At 43.4% G+C, this 26,918-nt stretch overlaps 1 protein-coding gene across 1 annotated transcript; it reads left to right on the top strand.

The window, feature by feature from the left end:
* The first annotated feature begins 72 nt into the window (after nt 1-72).
* On the top strand, nt 73-25,894 carry LOC306901044 (uncharacterized protein). The gene is made up of 13 exons (XM_079468530.1): nt 73-188; nt 478-525; nt 631-708; nt 826-915; nt 1,371-1,448; nt 1,713-1,866; nt 2,463-2,543; nt 2,682-2,790; nt 2,918-2,970; nt 3,100-3,229; nt 3,320-3,394; nt 3,533-3,586; nt 24,396-25,894. Exons 2-11 carry the CDS (start codon nt 483-485, stop codon nt 3,359-3,361), a joined length of 858 nt encoding a protein of 285 aa, XP_079324656.1. The 5' UTR covers nt 73-188; nt 478-482; the 3' UTR covers nt 3,362-3,394; nt 3,533-3,586; nt 24,396-25,894.
* The last annotated feature ends 1,024 nt before the right edge of the window (nt 25,895-26,918 follow it).

A 26,918-nucleotide genomic window follows, 5' to 3' on the forward strand; every position in this document is an offset into this window, starting at 1 on the left:
AAAGATACTCTCGCTCCTGATTGGCTGTTTTGCGTTCTATGCCGACCTGATTGAAGCCTCTCGCCTGTACAGCGTCAGATGTTGTTGTCAGCTGTCAGTGAGCAGATCACTTCAGTCGCTTGTGTTTCATCTTCACTTTAACACGCTTGAGTGCGAATTCACGAAGGATAAACGTCGATCAACGTCAAGTGAGTCTGAACTTCACGTATTTCAATGACTCCCGTCACGATATTTGACGATGAAGTTCAAGACGATGTTTATTTATACAGCACTTTACTATAAAAACACAAAACAACAGTCAGGCTGTAATGACTTTCATTTGTGTGTTTTTGTAATGAAACTGAAGAGTTGTGCTGTAACCATTGACAACATGTTCAAAAGGAATATGTGTGTAGTATTAACACAATATCTACAGTGATGGAAAACTGCTCTTGTGAAAGTGAAGTCCGTCTGTGTATTGTGTTCTTTATTGAGCAGAGAAAATGATTCAGAGCAACGGCAGCGTCGATGAACAACAACATTCTGGTAAAGTTTGCCATTTTATATACGATCTATTTGATTAAACCTATGAATGCTGGAGTGAAAGCAAAAGTGCATCAAGTTTCCTAAAATAAAAATATGATTTTTCAGAGGTTTCTTCATTGTGCCCAAGTTTACCATCGGAGAGGAGCCTGTCCCTTGAAAGTGACATGGAGTCAAGTCACCCTGGTGAGTGTGTTAAAACAACATTAAATCAACTTCAAAAGTGAGATTTATAGGTAATATGTGGGTGAAGTAAAATACAAACTGTAATAAATCTGTTATGTTGTTATTTTACCATTGAAGCACTGCAACCAAAGCCGTCACCCGAGAAAATCCGCCTCCCAAACAACAGATGGATCAACCCGTGGAAACCGTGCGTCACACCGCACACAGGTGAGCTCATGAAGTATTAAACCCTCACAGTCACATGAAACAACAAGACCAACTGTTTGCTGATACATGAAAGTTCTCAGAATAAGACAAATCATTTGATTACTGATGTCCATGTAAACGTGGTCATTGAGAAGAAATATGTTGTAGATTTATAAAATGTTAGAGTTGGACAGATGTGATATACTGTAAGACGGGATGACCGTCCATAACTTAATACCAACAAAAACACCATCAGCTCTTGTCATTGAAACATGAAGCAGATCAGAATCATCAGTATTCACAACGGTGAAATTATTGAGTTACATTGAGAACAAAATCTTTAACTTTGCTTATTTTTTGTGTGTTTTTGGCAAAGTTTGGCAATTATTTTAAAACCTATTATTGCTTGAGTGAGAGTAAAAGTGCATCGGGTTTTTCTTGAAAACAATATTTAAGATGAAAATTTGATTTTGCAGGTTCAATTTACCCGCGTCCTCCAAAAGAAAGTGTCATGAGAAATCGTGGCTGCACCGTCTGTTGCCACTTAAACCGCAGTGAGTATGTTAAAACAACATTAAATCAGCGTGACAAAGTGAGATTTAAATGTGTAATATTTTAAAAAGATGTTTGAGGGTGAAGTAAAATACACAAGGCTCATACAAACCGTTATAACATCTGATGTTTTGTTGCTATTGAAGAGCTGCACCAAAACCCTCGTTCTAAATTCTGAATCATTGAGATGAAACAACCCCGTGTGTGAGTGTAAAGTAATACATGACATCTCTATTAACATGAAATAAATATTTGTTGATTTGTAGATGCGGTAATGCCCCCGCTGAGCCAACAGATCAGGTCGGATAAACATCGGAAAAAACGCCCTCAGAGAAAAGAAAAAGATCATTTGGCCTGGAAGAAAGCCTTATCCACTTCAGTAGAGTACCTGAAGACTTCTGAGGCCACAGAACATCCAGAGTAAGACATTTTTCATTATTCTCACCTTTCGTTTCTGGATATTTATGGTATTCACTCCAATATGTGTGTGTATGTACCATCTAACCAAATCTCTGAACGTCTTCCTCGTATCAAGAAATGACTCCAATAAGGATCGAGAGGTTTTAAGAGATGTTTCTGAAGGTGTGAGCTCCAGGAGAGGAGTATCTGTGCTGGTTAAACATGAGATATCAATCGTTCTAGTATAGTAATTTGTTCCAGAGGAAATCATTTGGCTGTGAAAGAGAAGCAGACTTGAGATTTATATCATACTTTGTTTTATTGTAAACATACAGTAGCGTGCAGAAGATGCTTCACCGTTTTCAACATATTTAAATCAAATGCTTTGGCAGGAAATACCAAAACAGATTTCCAAACATTTATTGCCTTTAACCCTAATAATCCAGAGAGATTTTATCGTGAAAGAAAGTTATACAACAGAATGTATGAGCCACACAGAGATCTGATCTCCATCAATGAGAGGTTTTCAGGAGTTTGTTCCACAGTTCTTTCCTGTACTCCAGACTTCATACTCCTGAAATGAAACATGATTCTGAACATATTGATTTATTACACAGGGATCTCCCTTTGGTCTACTCCATTCTCCATAAAGACAGAGTCCTCACATCACTTGAGAAGAAAATAGAAGGAATTGAAATGTAGGTGGACACATCACACATCCAAATATACACAATTCTTCTCCTTCTCTTTCTTTACATTTCAGTTGTACACAAAGAGTGCTGCTTAAACTTGTTTAACCTTTATTATTACATCACTATTATTTCATCTGATTGCAGGGAAATCAAGAAGTTTGAGGAGCGGGCGAAGACGATTGACGAATACAGAGATCTTTTAATGCAACAGCTTCCACCTGAGCTGCAGGAATTGATTGAAAGGAACCTAGTGGTGTGTTTGCTCTCTTCTTCTTGAAATATGATCAAAACACTGTGTTTGCATGTGATTTCGTTTATTTTCATACCGTCTGTCTGTGTGTGTGTGTGTGTGTGTGTGTGTGTTTGTGTGTGTAAATCAGGACACCCAGGCTGACAAGACAGAAGGAACAGACAAGATGCGGCTGAAAACTATGTGAGTTGTTTTTACACTGATAGTTCACTGATCTAGGACAGTAACTCTCTCATTGATTTCACAATGACTACACATCAGGACCAGTGCTAGAGTGGCTTTCTCATTTGTGTTTGTTGTGTATTTGTCCAGACATGAGTTGTTGGGCTCAGAAGCTGAGCAACAGAAGCATGTCTGTCAGGGGATCACGAGCAGGATAGATCTCATAGAAAGATTGAAGCTGGAGATGAAGACGATCTCCAAAAACATGAAGGAGGAACAAGTAAGAGCCCAAACTATAGTGCACATGTTCTCCCACACGTCTGAATACTAAACATTTCAAACATCGTGATGTTTTTCTCTTGTCTTACAGGAAGTGCTGCAAGAGATCAAATACAGAAGATTAAGATGCTGATGTGGAGATCGTCAGAAACATCAGAGCTCCAGGGTAGGTCCTTTGTCTTTATGACATATTCAGGCCATGAGTTTGTGTTGTCTCAGGGAGAAAATCATAAATAGTTGTAATTTATTTAAATATGCAGATCAAATCACACCTCCATGAAAGCTCACTCTCTCTCTTCCACAGTAAACAGAAACCACAACTGAAAACCTGGACACAGCAGTAGATTCTGAAGAGCAGGTAAAAACAAGGTTTGTATTTCTAGCTTCAGATGAATACCCTGCTAACAAGCTAGTATACCACGTTTCTAAGGCTTGTTACTGGGGTATTTTGGTGGTAATTAGGTTTTGCTCATGTTTATATAGCTGGTTACTAGGGAGCTTCATCTGGTTATATAGCTGGTTACTAGGGAGCTTCATCTGGTTATATAGCTGGTTACTAGGGAGCTTCATCTGGTTATATAGCTGGTTACTAGGGAGCTTCATCTGGTTATATAGCTGGTTACTAGGGAGCTTCATCTGGTTATATAGCTGGTTACTAGGGAGCTTCATCTGGTTATATAGCTGGTTACTAGGCATTTTTAGCTGGTATTTAGGTGTAGCTAAAGGATTTAAGCTGGTAATTACACATTCCTAGAGTCTTATGGTAAAGATGTTGCATTTTGTTGCTAGATGTTTTTGGGGTCTTGAAACTGTTTACTGTGTGTTGCTAAGGCATTCTAGCTTGTATTTCGACTGATCAATAGGTTTTGCTAGGGTGTTTTACTGGTTACCGGGTTGAAGGACCTCTTAAGGTGTTTTTAAAAGCACCACTATGTTTTCCCATTTATTAGCCCAGCTACTTTCTTCCGTAGCACCTTACAGTTCAAAAGCAGTATTCATCCTCTCTGTAGTTACAGCAGCTTTACGTTAACATGCCAGAGGAGAGCTTATGAAGGTAGAATAGTAGCAAAACTCGAGAGCACGTAGATGTGAATTTGAGACCTTGTACAATAAATATTTGCACTTGTATGCTACAATTTACACTCACAGCTTCGATGTGAAAACCTGTAAATTAAAAATCTGAAGTTGAACGCTGAGATTTGCACTCGCAGACAATAGTCACAAACCTGTATTCTGAATTTGAAGCTGCAGACAAGTAGTCACAAATGTGTAAAATGACAGACACAAACTTGAAATACATATTTGCATTTCTTCTTACATTAACATTCGCAGTACAACCTCAAATAGGCACTTGCAACTTCTCAAGTCTGTCACTGCAAGTTCAAATTTCGCGCTTCGACTTTTGCTACTCTTATCGCGATATATCAGTTGCAAAACTGATTTGTGCACTTGAAACTCAGTAGCAGCGAGGGGCGGGGGCGGGTGGCTGCAATGGAGTCGTTTTATTGGTCGGCACCTAGCCAATGAAATCGGGCTTCTTTTCTACGCGATGACGTCACGACACCCGCACCCTCGCATTCGCGACACTTTGGTTGTCATCGCGATGGCGGGATATAACGATCCGAGGGCAAGTTTTTCTTTTTATACAATATTTGTTATTCAAATTATTACATACATCACATATAACATACCGTGTAAATACAGTTGACATTGTGTGAGATGTCTTTGTTATGACAACTTGACATAAACCAATACATCATAACCTGTCAGTGTACACGTCATAACAACTTGACATTACTAAGACAACATAAATTGTAAATTGTCATGTGGTTGGTTTTGACATTGGCTGTCATGAGGCAATTATAACTGTGTCATGAATATTTTTCTTGACCTCAACTACAGTGGTACAAATTTAATTTGTCATTAAAATGTTATAATGGCCTTACGACAGCCAATGTCAAAACCAACCAGCTGACAGTTTTTAATGTAATGTTAACCCATAAAGCTAAGTGGTTTCTTAAGTTTGATACTTAATCTGCTATGTCATGTTTATGACATATTTGTGACAGGTTATGTTGTTTTAGTAATGTCAAGCTGTTGTGACAAAGACACTGACAGGTTATGATGTATTGGTTTATGTCAAGTTGTCATAAAGACATCTCACACAATGTCAACTGTATTTACACGGTATGTTATATGTGATGTATGTAATAATTTGAATAACAAATATTGTATAAAAAGAAAAACTTACTGTAATAAAGTTCCATAGAAGGGAAGGAAGGAGGCGGGAACCAGCGAACATTCAAACAATAAAACTTTAATTTGAAGTAACCAGCAGCCACCTCACGGTAGACTGCCGGCCATAAAACATACACATAAACATAAACTAAACACATGTTCGGGCCCGGTCCTCTCTCGTCAACAGTCCTGACGATCGTCCTTTTAAGCTCCCAATCTCCTCCGTGATAAGACGCGAGACCGGTGCGCGCACAGCTGCTTGCACTTATCACTCACCGGCCCCGCGTCACGGCTCTCGTCCCGCCTTCCTCACCACACTTACCCTCGGATCGTTATATCCCGCCATCGCGATGACAACCAAAGTGTCGCGAATGCGAGGGTGCGGGTGTCGTGACGTCATCGCGTAGAAAAGAAGCCCGATTTCATTGGCTAGGTGCCGACCAATAAAACGACTCCATTGCAGCCACCCGCCCCCGCCCCTCGCTGCTACTGAGTTTCAAGTGCACAAATCAGTTTTGCAACTGATATATCGCAATAAGAGTAGCAAACGTCGAAGCGCGAAATTTGAACTTGCAGTGACAGACTTGAGAAGTTGCAAGTGCCTATTTGAGGTTGTACTGCGAATGTGAATGTAAGAAGAAATGCAAATATGTATTTCAAGTTTGTGTCTGTCATTTTACACATTTGTGACTACTTGTCTGCAGCTTCAAATTCAGAATACAGGTTTGTGACTATTGTCTGCGAGTGCAAATCTCAGCGTTCAACTTCAGATTTTTAATATACAGGTTTTCACATCAAAGCTGTGAGTGTAAATTGTAGCATACAAGTGCAAATATTTATTGTACAAGGTCTCAAATTCACATCTACGTGCTCTCGAGTTTTGCTACTATTCTACCTTCATAAGAGCTGGCCCTCCCGGTCTCTCCTAAGTTTTTTTTCTCCACCTTTATACTTTATATGGAGTTTTGGTTCCTTGCCACTGTTGCTCACTGAGAGACTCAAACATAAACATAGACATCTTGCATTTAACATCAGAATATACATTTTGTTTGCATAATACGGTATAAGTATGCCATTTGGATAGAGTGTGTGCAGTTTTCAAAGAGTTTAATTAAACGTTTGTCTTTTATATTTTGGTTTCATTTGTGAGGTATTAAAAATGTAACTGCATGTGTAAACTAGGCAAGTAATAGTGCGACTGTATAGAGTAAACCCATAAGAAAGGTGCATCCAAATCATTCAAATTGACTCAAAAACTCAAAACATTTTTCTAAACTAACCTAATAGAGAAAAACTATTCAACTATTTTTCAACTATTAAAGTATAATTTTATCAGAGGGTTTGTGAATTTGTGAGAGTGATAATGAACCGCAGTTATTTACTATTATACACGTTGAAAATGTCAACGAAATGGCTTTATTGGGCACTCAGTTGTATTAAAATAAAATATGTTACGGATCAAAGACTAGAAGCGAAAGTGCCAACTAGGGCTGCAAGATATGAGGAAAAGCTGCGATGTGCGATAACATTGTTAAATATTGCGATGACGATATGACTTGCGATAAATATTCAAATGTAGGTGAATGTTAGCTATACTGCTCCCATGTCTTAGTGCTTTAATGGGTTCTTTGCGAACCTAAACATCGAATAGCCTATTCCCACTGAATAAAGTATATAGTATACTACAGTATGTTTATGTAGACAAAAATATTAAGTCAAGTCAGCTTTATTTATATAGCGCTTTTTACAATTTTCATTGTTACAAAGCAGCTGTACAAGAAAATATTGACTATAAGTAAAACATAAAATGTTATGGAAGTCAAAACACAGGTCAAATATCAGACGGACTATAAATTCCTATATGCAGTGTTAATTAAATAAGACTATCAAATTCTAGCAGCCCCCCCGGCCAGGCAAACAGTGCAAAACAGTATGAAAACGGTGGTGAGGAACCCAAAACTCCATTGGAGGAGAAAAAAAACCTCGGAGGGAGACCAGGCCTAACCAGGGGATACCAGTTCCCCTCTGACAAAAACTGCAGCCTCTGCACAAGCTCAACAGTGCTGCACAACAAGGCAAAATAAAAAAAGTTAGATTTAAAATTATCATTAATAATCTAATAGTGGCTGAAGTTTTGTAGAGTCAGGTCTGGGTATTTGTCAGGTCTGGGAATGGATTGCGTCCTGCCCGCTCCGGTAACCTTGGAACAATGAGACAAGACTGGCTGAGAGTAGAGTACTGTTCTGCACTCTTTGATGCAACAAATGCATCAGTTGTTATTGGAAGTGTTCCTGGTTCCGGTTGATCTAACTAGTGCAGCCTAGATCTTTGAAATATATATATTATGATAGTGTAGTGTATGCAAGATTAAAAAGATGCGTCTTTAGTCTAGATTACTTAGGGATGCACCAGGGCTCCAGACAAAAAAATCAATGAAGGAGCCATAGGCTACTATGGAGAAAAAACTGTTTTAAGAGCCACATAACATGAACTTGAAACTACTTTTAGTGATCCTGTTGTATGTACATCTTCCCCCTCATAGGTTCTGCTCACAGAAAGTTTGTTGTTTTTCCTCAAAAGCGAGTACATACGGAATCTGCACTAAATCTGTTAATTCTGCACTAAAATGTGGGAAAATTCTGTGGAATACTATCAAATGTGTTTACATTTGTCCACAAATATAATTGTGTGTAAATGTGTTTAAATAGTCTTAAACGCTGCCTGTCTATACTGTATACTTTAATGCAGTTGATAGCAGATTTGGTTCTGCTTTTTAAAAAGAGACGAGAAGCTTTTTTTATTGATTGATGCTAAAACGACTGTTTAAGCTCTGAAAACCCCTGGGGCCTCATTTATAAACGTTGCCTACGCCGCTCTCTACGCAATAATTGGTATTTATAAAAAGCAAACTTGTCGGGACAATGTGCGGTCCTTCACGCAAGCTCTGACCCAGGAGTACGCACAAAAACGGGTGAAATGGCGACACCGTCGGCAGATGGAAGAAAAACGTGTGAAACTGTAGACCGTTGTGTAAAAGAAATGGCAATACTGCCTCTCATAAATAACATGAAGACTTCACAAAGCAAGTCTTACAATTAACAGCCACACGAACACCCGTTTGATCAATCTGCAGTGTAAAACAAACAAAATCAAATTAAAATTACAACAGAAATGCAAATTAACACATATTTGCTAAAAGATAAGTGAAATATGTGCTGCAATAATCTTGGCATGTTATGCAATTCATCCTCATAAATAATATGATAAACAGAACGAAATAATGTACTAAACTGATATTCTTGACAATGTCCGTCTGGCGGAGCAGATATAGATGCAATTAGATAGACAGATAGATAAATAGATCGATGTATTAATGGTCCACTGGGGAAAGTTGTTTTCATAGTAAAAATGTCTTCCATCAGCTACGGAATCATGGTATTCATGTATATGCCTTTAGTTTATTTTATTTTTGATAAAATAACGTATGACGTATGTCTCAACCATTCAGAAAGCTATTTGCACTGAACTATTTCCCATTTCCCCCACTGTGGCAGACACACTCTGGAGCGCTAGACGCTGTTTTGCCTCGACCTTGATGTCTGACCATTTCTTTTATATTTCGGCCACGGTCCGAGGTTGTGAGGCTACAGCTTTTACGGCATCTGCAACCTTTTGCCACTCAAGTGCCTTTAGTAATGCCCACACTGTGCCCTCCAAACAACATATTTCTCCTCTTTTCCACCTCGCCAACGATATCTTCTACTTCACATTGAGTGAAGTTACGTTTTTTTGATTTCCTCTCTGTGTTTGCCATGATTTCGCCATCGATGAATATTAACTTTTGTGACTATTTATGGGCAACTATGGGCGTAACATGAAGCCGCAAAAGCTGCGCTACATTTAGAATTGATTGTGATTTATTAAGGGAAAACTGCGTAGGATGGTTTTATAAATCGTCTCGGTTACGTATGTAACCTCCGTTCCCTGATGGAGGGAACGAGACGTTGTGTCGACAGAATGGGGTTTGACTTGAGAACCTACCTTCTCTGACTGACTTGAACAGGCCAATGAAAATTGGCGAATGAAATTTGCATGCCGGACTCCGCCCCCGGATATCCGGGTATAAAAGGGAGCCGGCGTGCCGCATTCATTCACCTTTTGTGCTGAGGAGCCTGAGGATCTTGCCCCGACTGCTGCAGCGGGCGGCCAGTGTTGTGGCATGAAGGACACAACGTCTCGTTCCCTCCATCAGGGAACGGAGGTTACATACATAACCGAGACGTTCCCTTTCTGTCGGTCTCTCGACGTTGTGTCGACAGAATGGGGTTCCTCGGAAAACGCCACAGCGCTGTGCCGCGTCACAATTCCTCGCGAAGCGACGCTGACTGGCCTGGGCGTGTCAGACGTGAGCGCTTAGCATGAATTGCAACCTTCCAGCGGAAGGGAACGAGTCCAGAGCTTTCAAAAAAGATGGGAGCCCCTTCCACCGGCCGTCACGGACGGCGGCCTAGTTCTCTTAACAGCGAGAAGCCGCCCGGCACCGTAAGGCCACTGGGAAGCGTCATTCCCCCCTGAGGGAACGCGCTACGGAGACCACTTCCTACCGCAGGGAGGAGCTTAGTGGAGATTCACACACGGTCTCACCGGATAGGGGAGAGCACGTGGGAGACATGCAGACACGAGATGGTGTCGTGAGCAGGTGAAGTACACCTGGGAGAGGTCATGGGCCATCGATTGAGAGCCATTCATGAGAAGACAACAGACGGAACCACCCTGTGGGGGGGTTACTACGTGTGGAGCACTAGGCCTTGTCTGAGTCACTGCTAGAGCTCAGAACAGGCCAAGGGAGGCAGGGCTGCTCCGCCGAGCCCGCCGCCGAGGAGTGCTTAGTGATGGATGGAATGCCTACTCTTCGCCCATGTGGGGGGAAGAGGGGAGGCTGGATAGCACCACGTCTCACCTATGGAGGAGTGCTATCGCAGGCGTACGCCCACCGGCTGCCGGACTTACCTGGCGGTGCTTCGTAAGACTCTGGCTGATACCGGTTCCACGCGGAGGCTGTAGAACAGGGGTGTCAAACATACGGCCCGCGGGCCGTGTCTGGCCCGATAAGGCGTCCAATACGGCCCGAGGGAAGATTTGAAAAATAATACAAATATGAAATAAAAGTTTATTATTATTTTAATTAATTTAAAGTTTATTAATACAATCAGTTTTTCGCTGCCATATTATGTTTTGTTTTATTAAATTTTTTATTTGATCATTGATCATTTAATTGGGCTTCTGCCGGAACCCCTAACAAGCATGCGCATTCTAAAGCGCCGCCTACATTTCGAAAACAAAGTCGGCTAAGTTGTACGGCAAGGACTAGTGATTTTAAAATGTCCAAATAAAGAAAACTGACGGAAGAAGACGTATTTCTTCTGTGAGTTCAACGGTAGGCCGGTATGTTTAATCTGCTCACAAGCCGTGGCTGTGCAAAACGAGTACAATATTAAACGGCACTATGAGATATACGCAGAGAAATATGATAAATACACTGGACAACTTCGAAAAGTCAATAATTTAACTTCAATGATCACAAAAACAACAGGGACTGATGAAGCTGTAACGCTATTTGATTGCCAGCGAAATCGCAGCGGGATCAAAGCCGTTTTCAGAGGGAGAATTCATCAAGAATCGGTAATGAACATTAACAACCTGCGCTCTCGACTCACAAACAGACAGCTAAATGACATCATGAGATTGATGTGGTTGAAGAAAATAGATGTCAGGAATTAAAATCATAATGCAGATGCGATCTAGATCTTTTGTTGTTAAAGGAAATTTCTAGTATATATTTAATGTTCATATCCAAAGTGAAGTTGTACTACTGTACTAATTGTTAAATATGTTAAGGCAGTTTTTCCTATTAGTGAATTATATTGTATAGCTTGTATGGTTCATATTTAATGTGACCGTCTGTACACAAATAGAGTCTGTTGCATTTTTGTCATTACTAGTTTAAAAAGTATCTGACAAAAAATATTCATATTCAAAGGAAAGGGTTTTGATTGCCTTTACCTAAACAAAATAGTTTTTTCAAAGAGGAATAAGAGTGTTATTGAACCGTTCTGAGGATTTATTAAATGCACCTTTTACAGAACAGTATGTCTTTCTAGTTTTTTTGCTAATTCATTTGTAATTTGGTGCAATATGGTTTAAAAAAGGTGATTCGGCCCGCACATTGTCACTTTTCTCTCCATCCGGCCCTTACCCTAAAATGAGTTTGACACCCCTGCTGTAGAACCTCGCGAAGGTGCCGGGCGTAGCCCAACCCGCAGCTCTACATACGTCTGCCAGAGGGGCGCTCTGAGCCAGTGCCCACGAGGAGGCCACACCCCTGGTGGAGTGTGCCCTCACTGCAAGCGGGCACGGGAGATCCTGTGATCGGTAAGCCATTGATGGCGTCCACGATCCAGTGCGCCAACCTCTGTTTGGAGACAGCCCTCCCTTGTGCTGACCTCCCAAAACAGACAAAAAAGCTGCTCAGAGCTCCAGAGGCTCTGCGTGCGGTCCAGGCAGAGGCGCAGCGCGCGCACTGGACACAACACGGAAGGGGTTGGGTCTTCCTCCCCAGAAGGGAGCGCCTGCAGGTTCACCACCCGGTCCCGAAAGGGAGTGGTGGGAACTTTGGGCACGTAGCCAGGCCGGGGTCTCAGGATAACGTGAGATTGACCAGGCCCGAACTCTAGGCAATCCGTGGCCACGAAAAATGCATGTAGGTCCCCTACCCTCTTGGAGAGCTAGGAGAGCCGTCTTCATCGAGAGATGAGAAAGAGCGGCATCTCCGAGGGGCTCGACGGGGGGCCTCTGGAGGCCCGCCAGGACCACATTGAGGTCCCAAGAGGGAACGGAGCGCGGACGGGCTGAATTCAGCCTCCTCGCGCCCCTCAGGAACCTAATGACCAGGTCGTGCTGTCCCAGAGACTTCCCACTAACTGGTCCGTGATGAGCGGCAATAGCGGCTACATACACCTTCAGCGTGGAAGGGGAGAGATTGCTCTCGAGTCTCGACTGCAGGAAGGACAGCACGCTCCCGATCGAGCATATCCGTGGGTCTTCTCCACGAGAAGAACACCAGGACGAGAAGAGGCACCACTTCAATGCGTTTAACCGCCTCGTGGCCAGGGCCCTAGCCTGAGTAATGGTTTCCACCACCGCTGGGGGTAGACCACTCAGGATCTCCTCGTCCCGTCCAGGAGCCAGACATGGAGGTTCCAGAGGTCTGGTCTCGGATGCCACAACGTGCCCTTCCCCTGAGAAAGAAGGTCCTTCGTCAGGGGAATCTGCCAGGGGGGAGTTGTCGTCAGGAGCATTAGCTCCGAGAACCAAGTCCGGTTGGGCCAGTAAGGCGCAACTAGTAGCACTTGATGCTCCTCTTCCCTGACCTTGCACAGGACGTGTGCAATGAGGCTCACTGGGGGAAGGCGTACTTCCGCTTGTCCCGCGGCCAGCTGTGCGCCAAAGCATCCGTGCCGAGGGGGGCCTCGGTCAGGGACTACCAAAGCGGGCAATGGCTGGTGTCCAGGGAGGCGAACAGGTCCACCTGTGCCTGCCCGAACTGCACCCAAATGAGCTGGACTGCGCGGGGGTGGAACCGCCACTCTCCACGGGGCGTCGACTTGACGAGAGAGCGTATCGGCTGTCTGGTTCAGGTCGCCCGGGATGTGAGTGGCTAACAGGGACTTCGTCACCTGCTGGCTCCACAGGAGGAGGCGTCGGGCGAGTTGCGATAGCTGCCGTGAACGAATACCACCCTGTCGGTTGATATACGCCACAGCAGTCGTGCTGTCCGACCGGACCAGCACGTGCTTGTCCTGCACGAGGGGAAGGAACCTCCTCAGTGCAAGCAGCACCGCCAACAACTCTAGGCGATTGATATGCCAGCGCAGGCGGGGGCCCGTCCAGAGACCCGACACTGCGTGCCCGTTGCACACAGCACCCCAACCCTGCAGGGAGGCGTCGGTCGTCACCACGACGCGCCTCGAAACCTGCCCAAGAGGGACCCCTGTCCGCAAAAAGGTCATTGAAGACCATGGGGTTAGGGTGCGCCGGCAGAAGGGTGTGATCGGGACGCGCCTGCTGCCGGTGTGCCCCGCACTCCAAGGAACTCTGCTCTGTAGCCAGTGCTGTAGCGGTCTCATGTGCATCAACCCGAGGGGGACCACCCCCGCCGAGGACGCCATGTGTCCCAGGAGCCTCTGAAAACGTTTCAGGGGGACCGCTGGCTGCTGCCTGAAGCTCCTCAGGCAGGTCAGCACCGACTGGGCACGCTCGGAAGAAAGACGTGCCATCATGGAAACAGAGTCGAGTTCCATACCGAGGAAAAGGATGCTCTGCACAGGGGAGAGCTTGCTCTTCTCTCGGTTGACCTGTAACCCCAAATGGTCTAGGTGCCAGAGCACCAGGTCCCTGTGTTTACACAACAGATCTCGCGAGTGCGCCAAGATGAGCCAGTCGTCGAGATAGTTGAGTATGCGCACCCCCTGCTCCCTGAGGGGAGTGAGGGCGGCCTCCACGACCTTCGTAAAGACTCGAGGAGACAGGGACAGACCAAATGGGAGGACGCGGTACTGATATGCCTGTCCCTCGAAAGCGAACCGTAGGAACAGCCGGTGACGAGGGAGGATGGACACATGGAAGTACGCGTCCTTCAGGTCGATCGCCATGAACCAATCCTGACGCCTGACGGACGTCAGAATGCGCTTCTGCGTTAGCATCCTGAACGGCAGCTTGTGTAGGTGCTTGTTCAGGGTACGCAGGTCCAAGATGGGGCGCAACCCGCCACTTTTCTTGGGGACAATGAAATACGGGCTGTAAAACCCGGAGTACATCTCGGCCAGAGGGACGAGCTCGATCGCCCCCTTCGCCAGAAGGGTAGCGACCTCGGCCCGAAGCACGGGAGCATCTACCCCCACTGATGTGAAGAGGATGCCCCGAACTTGGGCGGGCGCTTGGCGAACTGAATCGCATAGCCGAGACGGATCGTTCGCTCTAGCCACCGTGCTGGTCTGGGAAGAGTCAACCAGGCTCCCAGGTGCCGAGACAGGGGGACCAGAGGTTCGATCTGAGTCATTGTCCCCGTGGGGGGTGGTTCGATGGCTGGCAGTACGGCTCCCTCGACGCGGGGGGGACCCCGGGTAGGAGAGCGGCTCTGCCGAGGTGCCTGTCGGGCGATATCGCGGCATACCGCACCGTCTGATTGAGGGTGCTGGTGGCCACTGAGAGTATACCCAACCGTGTGTCTCGCCGAAACACAACGTGGGGTTGCCGAGCACCGTCCTGCGGAGGGTGCGAGCGGCTGTGAAAAAGACCCAGGGAGAGAGACAGCTCTTTTCGTGAGAATGTGGGCACCAGGCCCTGAAAAGGGCCCGGCTGGTGTTGCTGGGACGGGGCAGGTACCGTCCCAATCCGACCCTCCAGCGATGTAGTTGCTTGGGTCGGGCCCGGTGAACTCGATCTCCCTGGGTTCACCCCGTCAGGAACGCGTCTGCTTCCGCGGAGGTTGGTGACGGGATGGTGCTCTCCTCTTCGACGTCCTTCTCCGGGAGGCCGCCTGTGCAGGGGGCGCTGGGGCCGGAGTCTGAGTCGAAGAGGGGCGGGGCTGCTGGGAAGCAGACGCCGCGCGGGACCTCAACGGACGATAGGCGGCCGGGTCGCAGCGGGGCAGGATATGTTTTATCGCCTCCGTCTGCTTCTTTACAGTCGAGAACTGCTGGGAGAAGTCCTCGACCGTATCACCAAACAGCCCACCCTGCGCGATGGGGGCATCGAGAAAGCGAACCTTCTCAGCGTCCCGCATCTGCGCAAGGTTCAACCATAGGTGTCTCTCCTGGACCACTAATGTGGACATCGTACGACCCGGGGCTTGCGCCGTCACCTTCGTCGCCCGAAGAGCGAGGTCAGTGGCAGTGCGGAGTTCCTGCATAATCCCTGGGTCGGACTTTCCCTCGTGCAACTCCTTCAACGCCTTGGCCTGATGGACCTGCAGGATGTCCATAGCGTGAAGAGCCGAGGCAGCTTGACCCGCAGCGTTGTAAGCCTTCGACACCAGCGATGCCGAAAACTTACAAGCCTTGGAAGGGAGCCTTGGTCGATCTCTCCAGGTGGCAGCTGTCTGCGGGCACAGGTGCACCGCGACTGCACGTTCCACCTGAGGGATGTCGACGTAGCCCTTAGCTGCCCCGTCATCGAGGGAAGTCAGGGCGACCGAGCTAGTCTGACGTGTACGCGCCGAGAAGGGGGCGTTCCAGGTCCGACTGAGCTCCTCATGCACTTCCGGGAAGAATGGTACCGGCGCCGACCGTGGCTTAGAGTCACGGCCGGTCCCCAGATACCACGTGTCCAACCGCGAGCGTTGGGGAAGAGGCGGTGCAGTGCACTGCAGCCCAATACTCGCGGCGGCCCGGGAAAGCATGGTTGACATCTCGACGTCCGCTTCATCCTGAGCTCGACCACCCGGAGGGGGAAGCTCTAAGGAATCGTCGGGGTCGGATGCCAAGAGGTCGCCCTCCGATGCTGCGAGCGACATCTCATCGTCTTCACGCCCCGTGTCCGAGTGCGTGACGGAGGAACAAGGCGGCATACCGCCTTTTCCGGGACGGCCAGACGAGCGAGGCGGGGCGTGAACGGTCCGCGAGCCGCTGGCTGACGGATTGAGGCTCACGGTAATTCCCCGATCACCCTCGGTGCTCGCCGAAGCGGACGGCAGGGCTGATGCCACTGCTGCCGCAGAACGGGAAGCACTCGAGGTGGCGGCTGATTCTCGGAAGAACGCAGCTACCCGTGAACGCAACGTCTGAATTACCATCCGCCCGCAGTGCGGGCAAGATGTATCCACAAACGCTTCCTCAGCGTGCTGGAGTCCCGGACACACGAGGCAGACATCGTGTCCGTCCCCTACCTCGATGAGTACGCCGCACCCAGGAGCACAGCGGGACATGCCGCGCTGAAGAAATATTGAGCCCTGAAAAGGGCTCGCTGTTTAGAGAGATGCCTTGGAAGTTGCCGAGACGCCCAGGGGAAGTCACAGGAAAAGGGACAGTCCGCTGCACCACGTCGTAAGACCAGCAACACGTAGATAGTATCTGCAGAGTCGTCAGCATCAGGATGCGAAGGCTCCGAAGAACAAAAGGTGAATGAATGCGGCACGCCGGCTCCCTTTTATACCCGGATATCCGGGGGCGGAGTCCGGCATGCAAATTTCATTCGCCAATTTTCATTGGCCTGTTCAAGTCAGTCAGAGAAGGTAGGTTCTCAAGTCAAACCCCATTCTGTCGACACAACGTCGAGAGACCGACAGAAAGGGAACTGTATATTTCTGTGCGTATGCTCGTCCTATGTTACATTCGTACGCCACTTCTGACGCAAATCCTACGCAAAGTTTTATAAATGAGGCTCCAGAACATTTGAACCAAAAGAAAAATTGTGCATGTCAAGACCATATTAATATATTATATATACTATATGAAAGTGTAAACATTTTATTGCTTATAGAGTTTAAGGGGTTGTGTTAATACGTTACTGTTATCTTTACATTGTGTTGTGAACATGCGGAAAAATGTCATTATTACAAACTAAAATCAACATTTCAAATAAAACTTAACAAGGTAATTTTCATTTCTTTTTCTCTCGCTCAAAATGACGTTCCCTGAACTTCTCCGTGGTTCATTTCATTTTAAACATCTCAAATATCACATTGTTCGTCCTCAGACTAAATCTGTCACAGCAAACAGCGCATCATAGTAATGGGCTTGTGTTTGTATGTTTGTCCAAAACGCGCTGAAGTTTCTTGCGGAGATCTGCGGGCGCTTATCGGGCTCTGGTGCGGGAAATAGCATGAACGCGCCAACCATGTCTTCAGTGTTAAACGTGATAGGTCAAATGTTTATTACATGGACTTAGGGCATGTAAAGAACTGTTTTCCCTTATTCATCGTGTCAGGCTGTCTGTTGCGATGTGTTCATATCGCGATGACGATGAAAATACGATGTATCGTTCAGCCCTAGTGCCAACACTAGTCTGACATGTAATGACGTTTTCTGTATGCTAATTAGTAAGTCAAAGAATCGATTCCGAATTGAATAGTGACAAAAAAAGAATCGATTCTGAATCGATCGTGAGGGACCAAAAGATTCCCACCCCTTTTATCCACAGATATCTATATAACTTGATGAAACATTTGCAGCTGTTTCTATTGGCTGCTATAAGTAGGTCTGTGAACTTGTGTTACAAAGTCTGCTGTTTTCCTGTGGAGTCGGGCAACTTTACAGCTGTTCAGAGTAGAAGGATTTAGTTATTTTGCTGTCAGTCTTAAAATGATTTTCTATGAATACTAATTGAAGGACGCCCTTTCAAATGTACTTGGTTTGAACACGATAGCGCCAGCACACGTCGAGAAAATGTACTCCACTCCCTTTATTGAAAATTGTATACGACTTTTTATAGTTTCGAGGCTGCTGAACACGATGGTTAAGGTTTGATGTCGATCCGAGCTTTCGTCCTTTGTTTGTTCCCGAGAGACCCAGTTTTTTGGAGTCGATCCATATAGCTTTCAAAAATACTTTTGTGAGATCCGGACTTGGAAAGTCCAGTTTCCAAAAAAACTCGTTTACCAGGGACATATTTTTTCTACATGTTTCATGTCATTTGAAGTGGATCTGTATAGCTTTCGAAATGACTTTTTTCAGAAGTTGGACTTGTTACCCAATTTCTTTAACACTTTAACTTCTGATCAGCAGAAATGATCATGAACGTCTATTCGAGGCTCCACGAACCTTAGGTTGATTTTTTTTGTCAGGGTGAGGGGGCCCCTTTAACAAAATTTTTTAAAAATGCACCTTGGTCGTAGAGACCAACGGATGGGCTTTTTAGAAAGATCAGACGAAGGTCTTTCAAAAGAGCAAGGTGCTCGGTGGGTTCAGGGGCGGAGCTATGAGGCTCGATAGAAAAGGACCACTCAAAATATCTCGGGAACGCAAAGTGTCACCACATGCAGGTCCATATGAGGTTCCCAGGCGAGGCGAGGTGTTTGGGTCCTGTTGTTGGAAAGGGGGCGAAGAGAGCTTTCAAACGCCACCACCCGCAAGTCAGCACGACTGTACAACTTATTCATTTTTGTGTAAATTCATAAAATGTGATGTTTTAAAAAATACCAAAAGAAAGGGGTGCTATTCAGTGGTGGAAAATAACGAATTACAAATACTCAAATTACTGTGAGTAGTTTTTTCAGGAATTGTACTTTTTGAAATAGTTTAAAAACAGTGTACCTTTACTTTTGCTGTGTCTGTGCTTTTCCTGCCCTATTTTTCCTCACATTGTAGTCGCTACTTTATATGTTTAATTTCCATGTGATTGGTTAAGGAGAATAATCTGTCCCGTCACGTGACCACGTACACTTAAATCGCTTATAGAACATCTCTCGACGTCATTAATGCATCGAAAGAAGTCGCAGGGATTCAGCCTCTCTTTATATTTTGAACTTTTAAAGACATGAACCATGAAAAACCATGGACCACAACTCCTGGTGAAAATCTTTATTGTTCTACCTAAGAAATAATACAATCTCACTAGGGCTGGGCGATATGGCCAAAAATTTATATCTCAGTATTTTTAGGAGGAATAGCGGTATACGATATATTTTCATTTCCCAATCTTCAAGAAAATGAACTGTCAAACTCATATATGGCTCGCATGTCCTGCTTGACCATAAATCGGATGTTAGCGCGAAATGAGACACTTTTGGGAGCCGCTCGGAAAGCTTCCGTCTGCGTCAGAGCTTCTGTTGCAAAGTACTTGCGACTGGGTAACTGGTATCTTGGGTCAATGTTTTTTAGCAGCATTTTAAAACCTTCTTGTTCCACTGTTGCAATAGGAACCATGTCTTTAGCAATGTGATAAGTTACCGCCTTAGTTATATCGCACCACTTGCGACTTTTCTTTTCGTAAGGCACACTTCGGGTAAAAGAAGCTTCCAGAGAGCTTTGTTTCGGGACAGATGTTTTGAGTTGCGTGGTCTTCGTGGCCGAAGTTGTAAACACTCATCGTACTGCACTTTATGGTAATTTTGTAAGTGGTGAAAGATATTTGATGTGCTTCCACATTTTGATGCAACGGATTTATTACATTCCCTACAGATTGGCTGTTTTTGCTTCTCATCTGAACTATTAAATCCAAACCACCTCTAAATGAGTGAACCATTATTTTTTTTACCAACCAGTAAGTTTTCTGTAGTGGTGAACGGCGGCACGTGTTCCTCCATGTCACATGCTACTTTGTGTGCTGGAGCAGGCAAGCGGGCGCGATTTGGTTCGCGCAGAGCGAGCACGTGCACGGCATCAAACCATATCGATATGAACAATATAGGCTAATCCCGCATCGCATTGGGTAAACATATCGATATATTCCTCCAACTCGGTATACCGCCCAGCCCTATCTCATACATCTTGGATGGTGTGGCAGGCATAAAGCAAGACGCACACAGAACTTCCAACTTTGAGCCCCGAAGGGTGATTTATTGAGGCACGGTGAGTAAAAGTAGGTGAGAGGAGTCGTGGGGAATTAGCTCCTCGGCGTACTTCCGGGTTGTGGGGTGCTCGTGCCTCGTAGGTGAAAGTTGTGAAGTGTGCCTGGGGATCGTCAGCTGCTGGTCTCTGACACATGGACAAAACCACACGTTAAACATCAACAGTGTCAATGGAGGAACACACTCACCCTTTCCTCTTCTTCCTCTGGTTATAAAGGGTGAGCTTGATGGGGACAATCCGCAGGTGTGGCGGCTTGATTGCGCCGTTGCCATCGCCACAATGGCTTGAGTAATTGGGTAATTGATCAACCAGTTCCTCTACAGATATGACTGTAAATTTTAATCCAATGCAAAATAGGTTACAAATGTTTTGTATTTTTTGCATGCAGTATTTGGGACTCTTATTGATGCATTGTGGGGCCTAGTACACATGATTGAACAGTGTTGGAAGTGCATAAATGGTTTTAACTGAAAACATGACAGACAGACAGACAGAACAACACATTGAAAGGTTATTTTGTCTGAGTTGTATCCAGTTATATGCTTTATCAGTGTGTTTTGTTAAAGGTAGCTATTTTCTATGTAAATCTCCATTTTTGATTATTAATAGAAGTATATAATTCATCAAATAACACCACCTAAAAACGAACGAGTTACTATTACTCTGAGTAGCTTTTGAGAAGAGTTTTTACTTTTACTCAATTACTTTTTAAACACCAGTACTTTTACTTGTAATTGAGTAAGAGGGAGGAAGGAGATGAGAACTGGCAAACATTAAACATCTTTAATAAAGAAATAAAAACATAAATAGACACACACACAAACCACAATTAAAAGCCAGGCCAGGTCCTCTTTCACTGCGCGTACAGCTGACGCTCGTCATCACTCACCGGCCTCGCATCCCGGCTCTCGTCCCGCCTACCTCACTACCAGGGCCGGATTGGGACTCATTTTCAGCCCTGGAGTTTCATGCCTTAGACCGGCCCACTTTAGTTTACGACTGACTATATTCAAATAATGATAATTAAAACCTAAGTCTGCAATAGCGCACTGTTCTCTACAGCCTTGAATTCATTGTCATTCAGTGAAAATACAGTAGCCTAAGTTTTGCTTCACAGTGAAGATTTATTAGAGCAGTAAATAGCCGGACAGTATCAGAATCTATTTTCTTTAAGAATTAGTGTTCATAAATATCCAAACATTGAAATGAGGAAAAAATATAAATTACAAAAGATTAAAATAATATGTATTGCACTGTCTAATGACACTATAATTTATTTTAATGAAACGTCTGCTTTACAACTTCAAATATTTTTTACAAATATGAGAACATTAGTTAAATAATAAAACTATTGGACTGTTATCTGACTTTTTTTCACAATGATTTCTAATGATTGTTTCTTCTCTTTTTCCTCCGCATAAGTGTAGCTTCAGGGAAACATGGACAACCCTAAAACATTAATTAACGCCTGAGCTGAGCACTGTTCTCTGTAACTTTATCTGTCCCGGATTCATTGTGTAGCCGGTCCCACTCGCATCGCTCTGCGCGGGCTTCAAACCGACGTCAGTCCGAATGAGGGATGGCCGCTCTAACAATGTGCTTCTATTCCTAAATACCTTAACGTTAGCTTAACCGGCCGTCTCGTCGTCTTCATTTGCTTTGAGAAAAAATGTGGTCTTCTTAGAACATTTGGCCGCGTCAGTTTCCAGAGCTTTCTTCCTTTTTATTCTGGCCTTTTCAGCGCCGCCTTTGCGCTTTCTCTCATCCATTTTTATTTCTGACGGTTTTTTATTTTGAGCAACTTGCAGTGGCGCTGTCGGGGGCGGGGCCAGGGAGTCAAAAGATAATCACGTCATCATTAACCTGCAGGCTGCGCTCTGAGTGAAGTATTTGTATGTGTATTTCAAATATGAAATAAAAAGATTAGGGCTGCTGTGAGTGAAGGCAGCCTAGGGAAAGCCACATTTCAACCGTGCCATGACAATACCGGCCCTCGCGGCCAAAAAAACTTGAGTAAGGGCGTGACCCGGGCCTGTTTGAATGTGGATGGAAAAGTGCCGGTGAGCAGGGAGGGATGTGTGTGATTGCAGGTGTGAGTGTGGTGGATGTGGCCTGAAGGAGATGGGAGGGGATTGGGTCAAGCGGACAGGTGGTGGGGGGGGCGAGAGAGAATTCGGCTGATTTCATTGTCAGACAGTGGGGTGAAAGAGGAGAGTTCGGTGTTAGAAGTGAGGGTAGTGTGTACCGAGGTCTGCGGTGCTGAGAATTGTTAGCTGATGGCTGATGTTTTCTCAGTGAAAAATACCGCAAAGTCCTCAGCAGTCAAAGAGGTTGTGGGTGGAGGAGGAGGAGTGCAAAGAATAAAGTTAAAGATCTTAAAAAGCTGCCGAGTGTTAGGTGCATTGCTCACCTTGGTGGAGATGTTTTCACCATGTTAACACTAGCAGAGAAAGAGGACAGTAGTGATTGGTAGTCCCCTAGATCAGCAAGACTCTTGGTCTTGTGCCATTTCCTTTCAGCAGCCCTGAGTGTACTCCGTTGTTCACAGAGAATGTCAGACAGCAAAGGGCAGGAGGGGGTGGTACGAGCTGGTCTGGACGACAAAGGACAGAGATTATCTAGACAGAATATAAGTGAAGAGCGTAAGGTGTCGGTGGCAGTGTCAGCATCTAGAGATGCAAAGTTGGAGGGAAGAGAGGATAACACTTTAGCAGAGAGGGTGCTGAGGGAGAGAGAGCGAAGGTTCTGTCTAAAATAAACAGGTGGTGGTGTTTGCGTAATGCATGTAGGGAGGAGGTTTAACTATAAAGTAAATTTATATATTATCAGTATAATTATGACAATTAAGATCATGTCAGCTAATAATGACCCAATGGAAGAACATAGATGAGAAATTAAAGTGGACCAAAATCCGAACCACGTGGAACACCACGAGAGACATTAGCTATACTAATCAATCCTTACAAAACTCAGCTTATCCGATAGATATGAAATTAGCCACTGAAGAGCAACACCAGTGATACCGATTTCACATAGTGGAGAAAGAAGTACAGAGTGGCAGACAGTATCAAATGCTGCACTTAAATCAGGTATCACAAGGATACTGCAGGCACCTGAGTCAGAAACCAGGAGAGCTCTAAAATTGTTCATAGCAGTGTTATCAGGACCAGGTCTTTACCTCTTTAATATTATCTTTTGTGATCTCCGATTGATGGACTCAAACATAATTTTTGCAGATGTGAATATCAATCTTACTGAATTTATGATTAGCCTTAGCCAGCACATTTAAATTTCACTCTTGATGTCAGGCGCTCTGACTCCTGGTAAACATTAGACTATGGTGGCTGGGGCCTCTATGTTAACGTTCTGAACAATAACATTTTCAGATAAAATGGCATCATGCCTCAGGCAAACATTCTCGTGCAAAAAGGCATAATGCGAAACAGCCTCAGATGAAAATGCATTAAATGACAGAGCTGGTTTAGAATTGGTTTATTGACCACACATTTACATTTTTTAAACATTTGTTTCTAAAAAAGATATAAGGACGTATGTAACGGTGTGTGTGTCTGTCTTTAAATGTTTTGCTTATAGTCAAAATGTCTCTTGTACAGCTGGTTTGTAACAATGACAATTGTAAAAGCGCTTTATAAATAAAGTTGACTTGATTAGTCTAACCTCCGCAGTATACAAAGTGCTTTTATAAGAGGATCTGAAAGTGATTGCTTTTTCGTTTTAATTTTACGTTTTGAGATACATCTATATATATATATATATATATTTACCATATACATATATATACATATATATATATATATATATATATGTATATACAGTGCCTGCATTACAGGTACATTGATTTTACAGGCACATTTGACCAATTCCTAACCACATCAGTCTAAATAATTAGAATTCATTGTGTAAATGATCACTTATAATAGTTAGCAAAGGCTTGAAGGGAAAGGCGCTTTATATTTAGGTGTGCAGAATTACAGGCCTCAGACAACTTTTGTTCTAGCTATACAGAGCCAGAATTGTGTGATTCCATTGATCTGATGGTATTGATCGTTATTACTTCTTTATAGCTGTAGGCAGCACCACAGCTTCATTTTTCTGTGAACATTGTCTTCACAATATTTTGGGTAAGGGTTAGAAAAAAGATATATTTCCACAGCAAATCAAAATGACCAGGCAGAAAGTCAATAATATGCAGTAAGAATGCTGTCCACTAGATGGAGACACAAAATAAGAAATGGATCGATATCTATGTAATGAAGTTTGACATTGTAATATGGTCATATTTTCTACAGCATTTATAGGTAAATGTATAGAAATAAAACTATTCTGTTCTAACCTCCGCAGGTGCAAACACTTTTGACGCATATACAACCAAGATGGCGGCTCCTTGTGGCATGCAGTTACTTAAGATAGAACAAAGTGACAATAATTAAACAAAACAAAATAGATATTGCTGATTTATACTGAAACGGAACTAAAAGCGAAACAAAAATGCCACCCAAGAAAATCAGTAGCGTAGTTGAGGAAGAGTTGGAGGAGATTAGGAAATCTCTAAACGTCATGTCGGATAAATTGAGCAAAGTTGCTAAACAACAAGCTATGCTACTTGACCTGATGGATGAAGTTAAACAACTGAAGAACCTTGTGAAAGAGAAAGACAAGAGAATTGAAGGACTAGAGAGAAGGATTGACGATTTGGAACAATTCACAAGAATGGATGATTTAATAATAAGCGGATTGGAAACTAAACACTAAACGTATGCCAGCACAGTGGCCAGAGACGAAGTTGGTGAAAATGCCCCGCCAGAGGAACTACAAACGCTGGAAAATCAAGTAATCAAGGTTTTTGAAAGTAAAAATATGTACATCCACTGCGATAATGTTGTGGCCTGTCATACTCTTCCACGAAGGAACAACGGAGTGAAGCCTGCCATAGTTGTTCGGTTTATGAATCGCAAGCATAAAACCGAGTTACTGAAGCAGGCAAAGAAGCTGAAGGGAACGGGGGTATACCTGAACGATTAATAGAATTAACAAAAAAGGAGGAGGAGTTGCTTTATACGTTGAAACAGCGCTAAAATGTAGTTTGATTAAAAGCATGTCATGGACTATAGAAAACATTTTGGAATGCTTAACCATAGAGATTGACATTGAAAGATCTAAAAATATAATTATTAGTTGTGTGTATAGAACACCAGGAACATGTGTTGATACATTTATGAATAAATTAGTAGGTGTGTTAAATAAATGGAATGAGAACAAGTTACAAATGATATGTGGAGATTTTAACATTGATTTGTTAAATCCAAATGGACATAAGAGAACATCAGACTTTATAGACACAATGTATAGTAAAGGTATATTTCCGGTCATTACAAAACCAAGTAGAATAACATCTGACACTGCTACACTAATTGATAATATATATACAAATGAAATTGGAGGGAAAATTGTAGGAGGATTATTTATAAATGATATGACTGATCATCTTCCAGTTTTTGCGATCTTTCAAAGATTTTTTACAAAACCAAAGGTAAATAGGACAAACAATGTTAAAATGATTCGACATAGAACACCAGAAGCCATTGCCGCCCTTGGGGAGGATTTAAAGAAACATAATTGGAGTGTGGTTAATGTAAATGAAGATCCTAATAGAGCCTATGATGCTTTCTTAACCACACTGATTGAAAAATATGAAAAACGTTGTTTTTTCAAGAAGCTTGAAAAAAAAAAATCTGGATAAACCATGGATTACAAATGGAATAGAGAAGGCGTGTAAAAGGAAGAATTCATTATATAGGAAATTTATTGCAACAAGGACAAAACAAGCTGAAAATAATTATAAAATATACAAAAATAAATTAGTAAGTATTATAAGATTTTGTAAAAAGGACTATTATCACACATTATTGAACAAGTACAAGAGTAATACTAAAAAAACATGGGAAGTAGTTAACAGTATAATTAAAAAGAATAGAGGAAAAGTAGATTACCCAAATTATTTTGTAAATGAAGATTCAGGAATTATAAATAAAGTATTTTGAGAGAGTATTTTGTAAATGTTGGTTATAAGTTAGCACAAGAGATTGTGGAGCAAAAAAATGAGGACAAGCCAGATGAAGTAAATATCTCTAGTAATAAACATTCAATATTTATTAGGGGAACTCATGAAATGGAAATACTTGATATTGTTAATAATTGTAAGAATAAAAAGTCAACTGATTGTAATGATATTGACATGTCTTTAGTAAAAAATATTATAGAATATATAGCAAAACCATTTACACATATCTGTAATCAATCATTTTTAACAGGTATATTTCCAAATAATATGAAAACAGCTAAAATTATTCCTATTTTTAAAAGTGGTGATAGACATCTTTTCTCCAATTACAGACCAATTTCTCTGCTTTCCCAGTTCTCTAAAATTTTAGAGAAACTATTTGTGCGTAGGCTTGATAACTTCATAGACAAACATAAACTATTAAGTGAACATCAGTATGGCTTTAGAGCAAATAGGTCAACCTCAATGGCAGTGATGGAAATGGTGGAAGAGATTTCCACTTCAATGGATAATAATGAATATATTGTGGGGGTGTTCCTGGATTTAAAAAAAGCTTTTGACACCATTGACCATGGCCTATTAATGAGGAAACTGGAAAGATATGGTATAAGAGGCAAAGCCTATTCTTGGTTAAAAAGTTACCTTGATGAGAGATATCAATTTGTACAAATAAATGATGTTAGATCAGATTTAATGAAAGTCACTTGTGGAGTTCCACAGGGTTCGGTGTTAGGCCCCTTAATGTTTGTACTGTATATAAATGATATTTGTAAAGTGTCGACATTTTTTAAAATGGTTTTGTT

This window comes from Barbatula barbatula, assembly GCF_947034865.1.
Source record: "Barbatula barbatula genome assembly, chromosome: 11".
NCBI lineage: Eukaryota > Metazoa > Chordata > Actinopteri > Cypriniformes > Nemacheilidae > Barbatula > Barbatula barbatula.

Coding starts and splice junctions, on each gene's coding strand:
- LOC306901044 (XM_079468530.1), top strand. CDS start 483: ATGATTCAGAGCAACGGCAGCGTCGATGAACAACAACATTCTG. Junction 916..1,370: donor GTGCGTCACACCGCACACAG/GTGAGCTCATGA, acceptor TTGATTTTGCAG/GTTCAATTTACCCGCGTCCT. Junction 3,230..3,319: donor AAAACATGAAGGAGGAACAA/GTAAGAGCCCAA, acceptor CTTGTCTTACAG/GAAGTGCTGCAAGAGATCAA.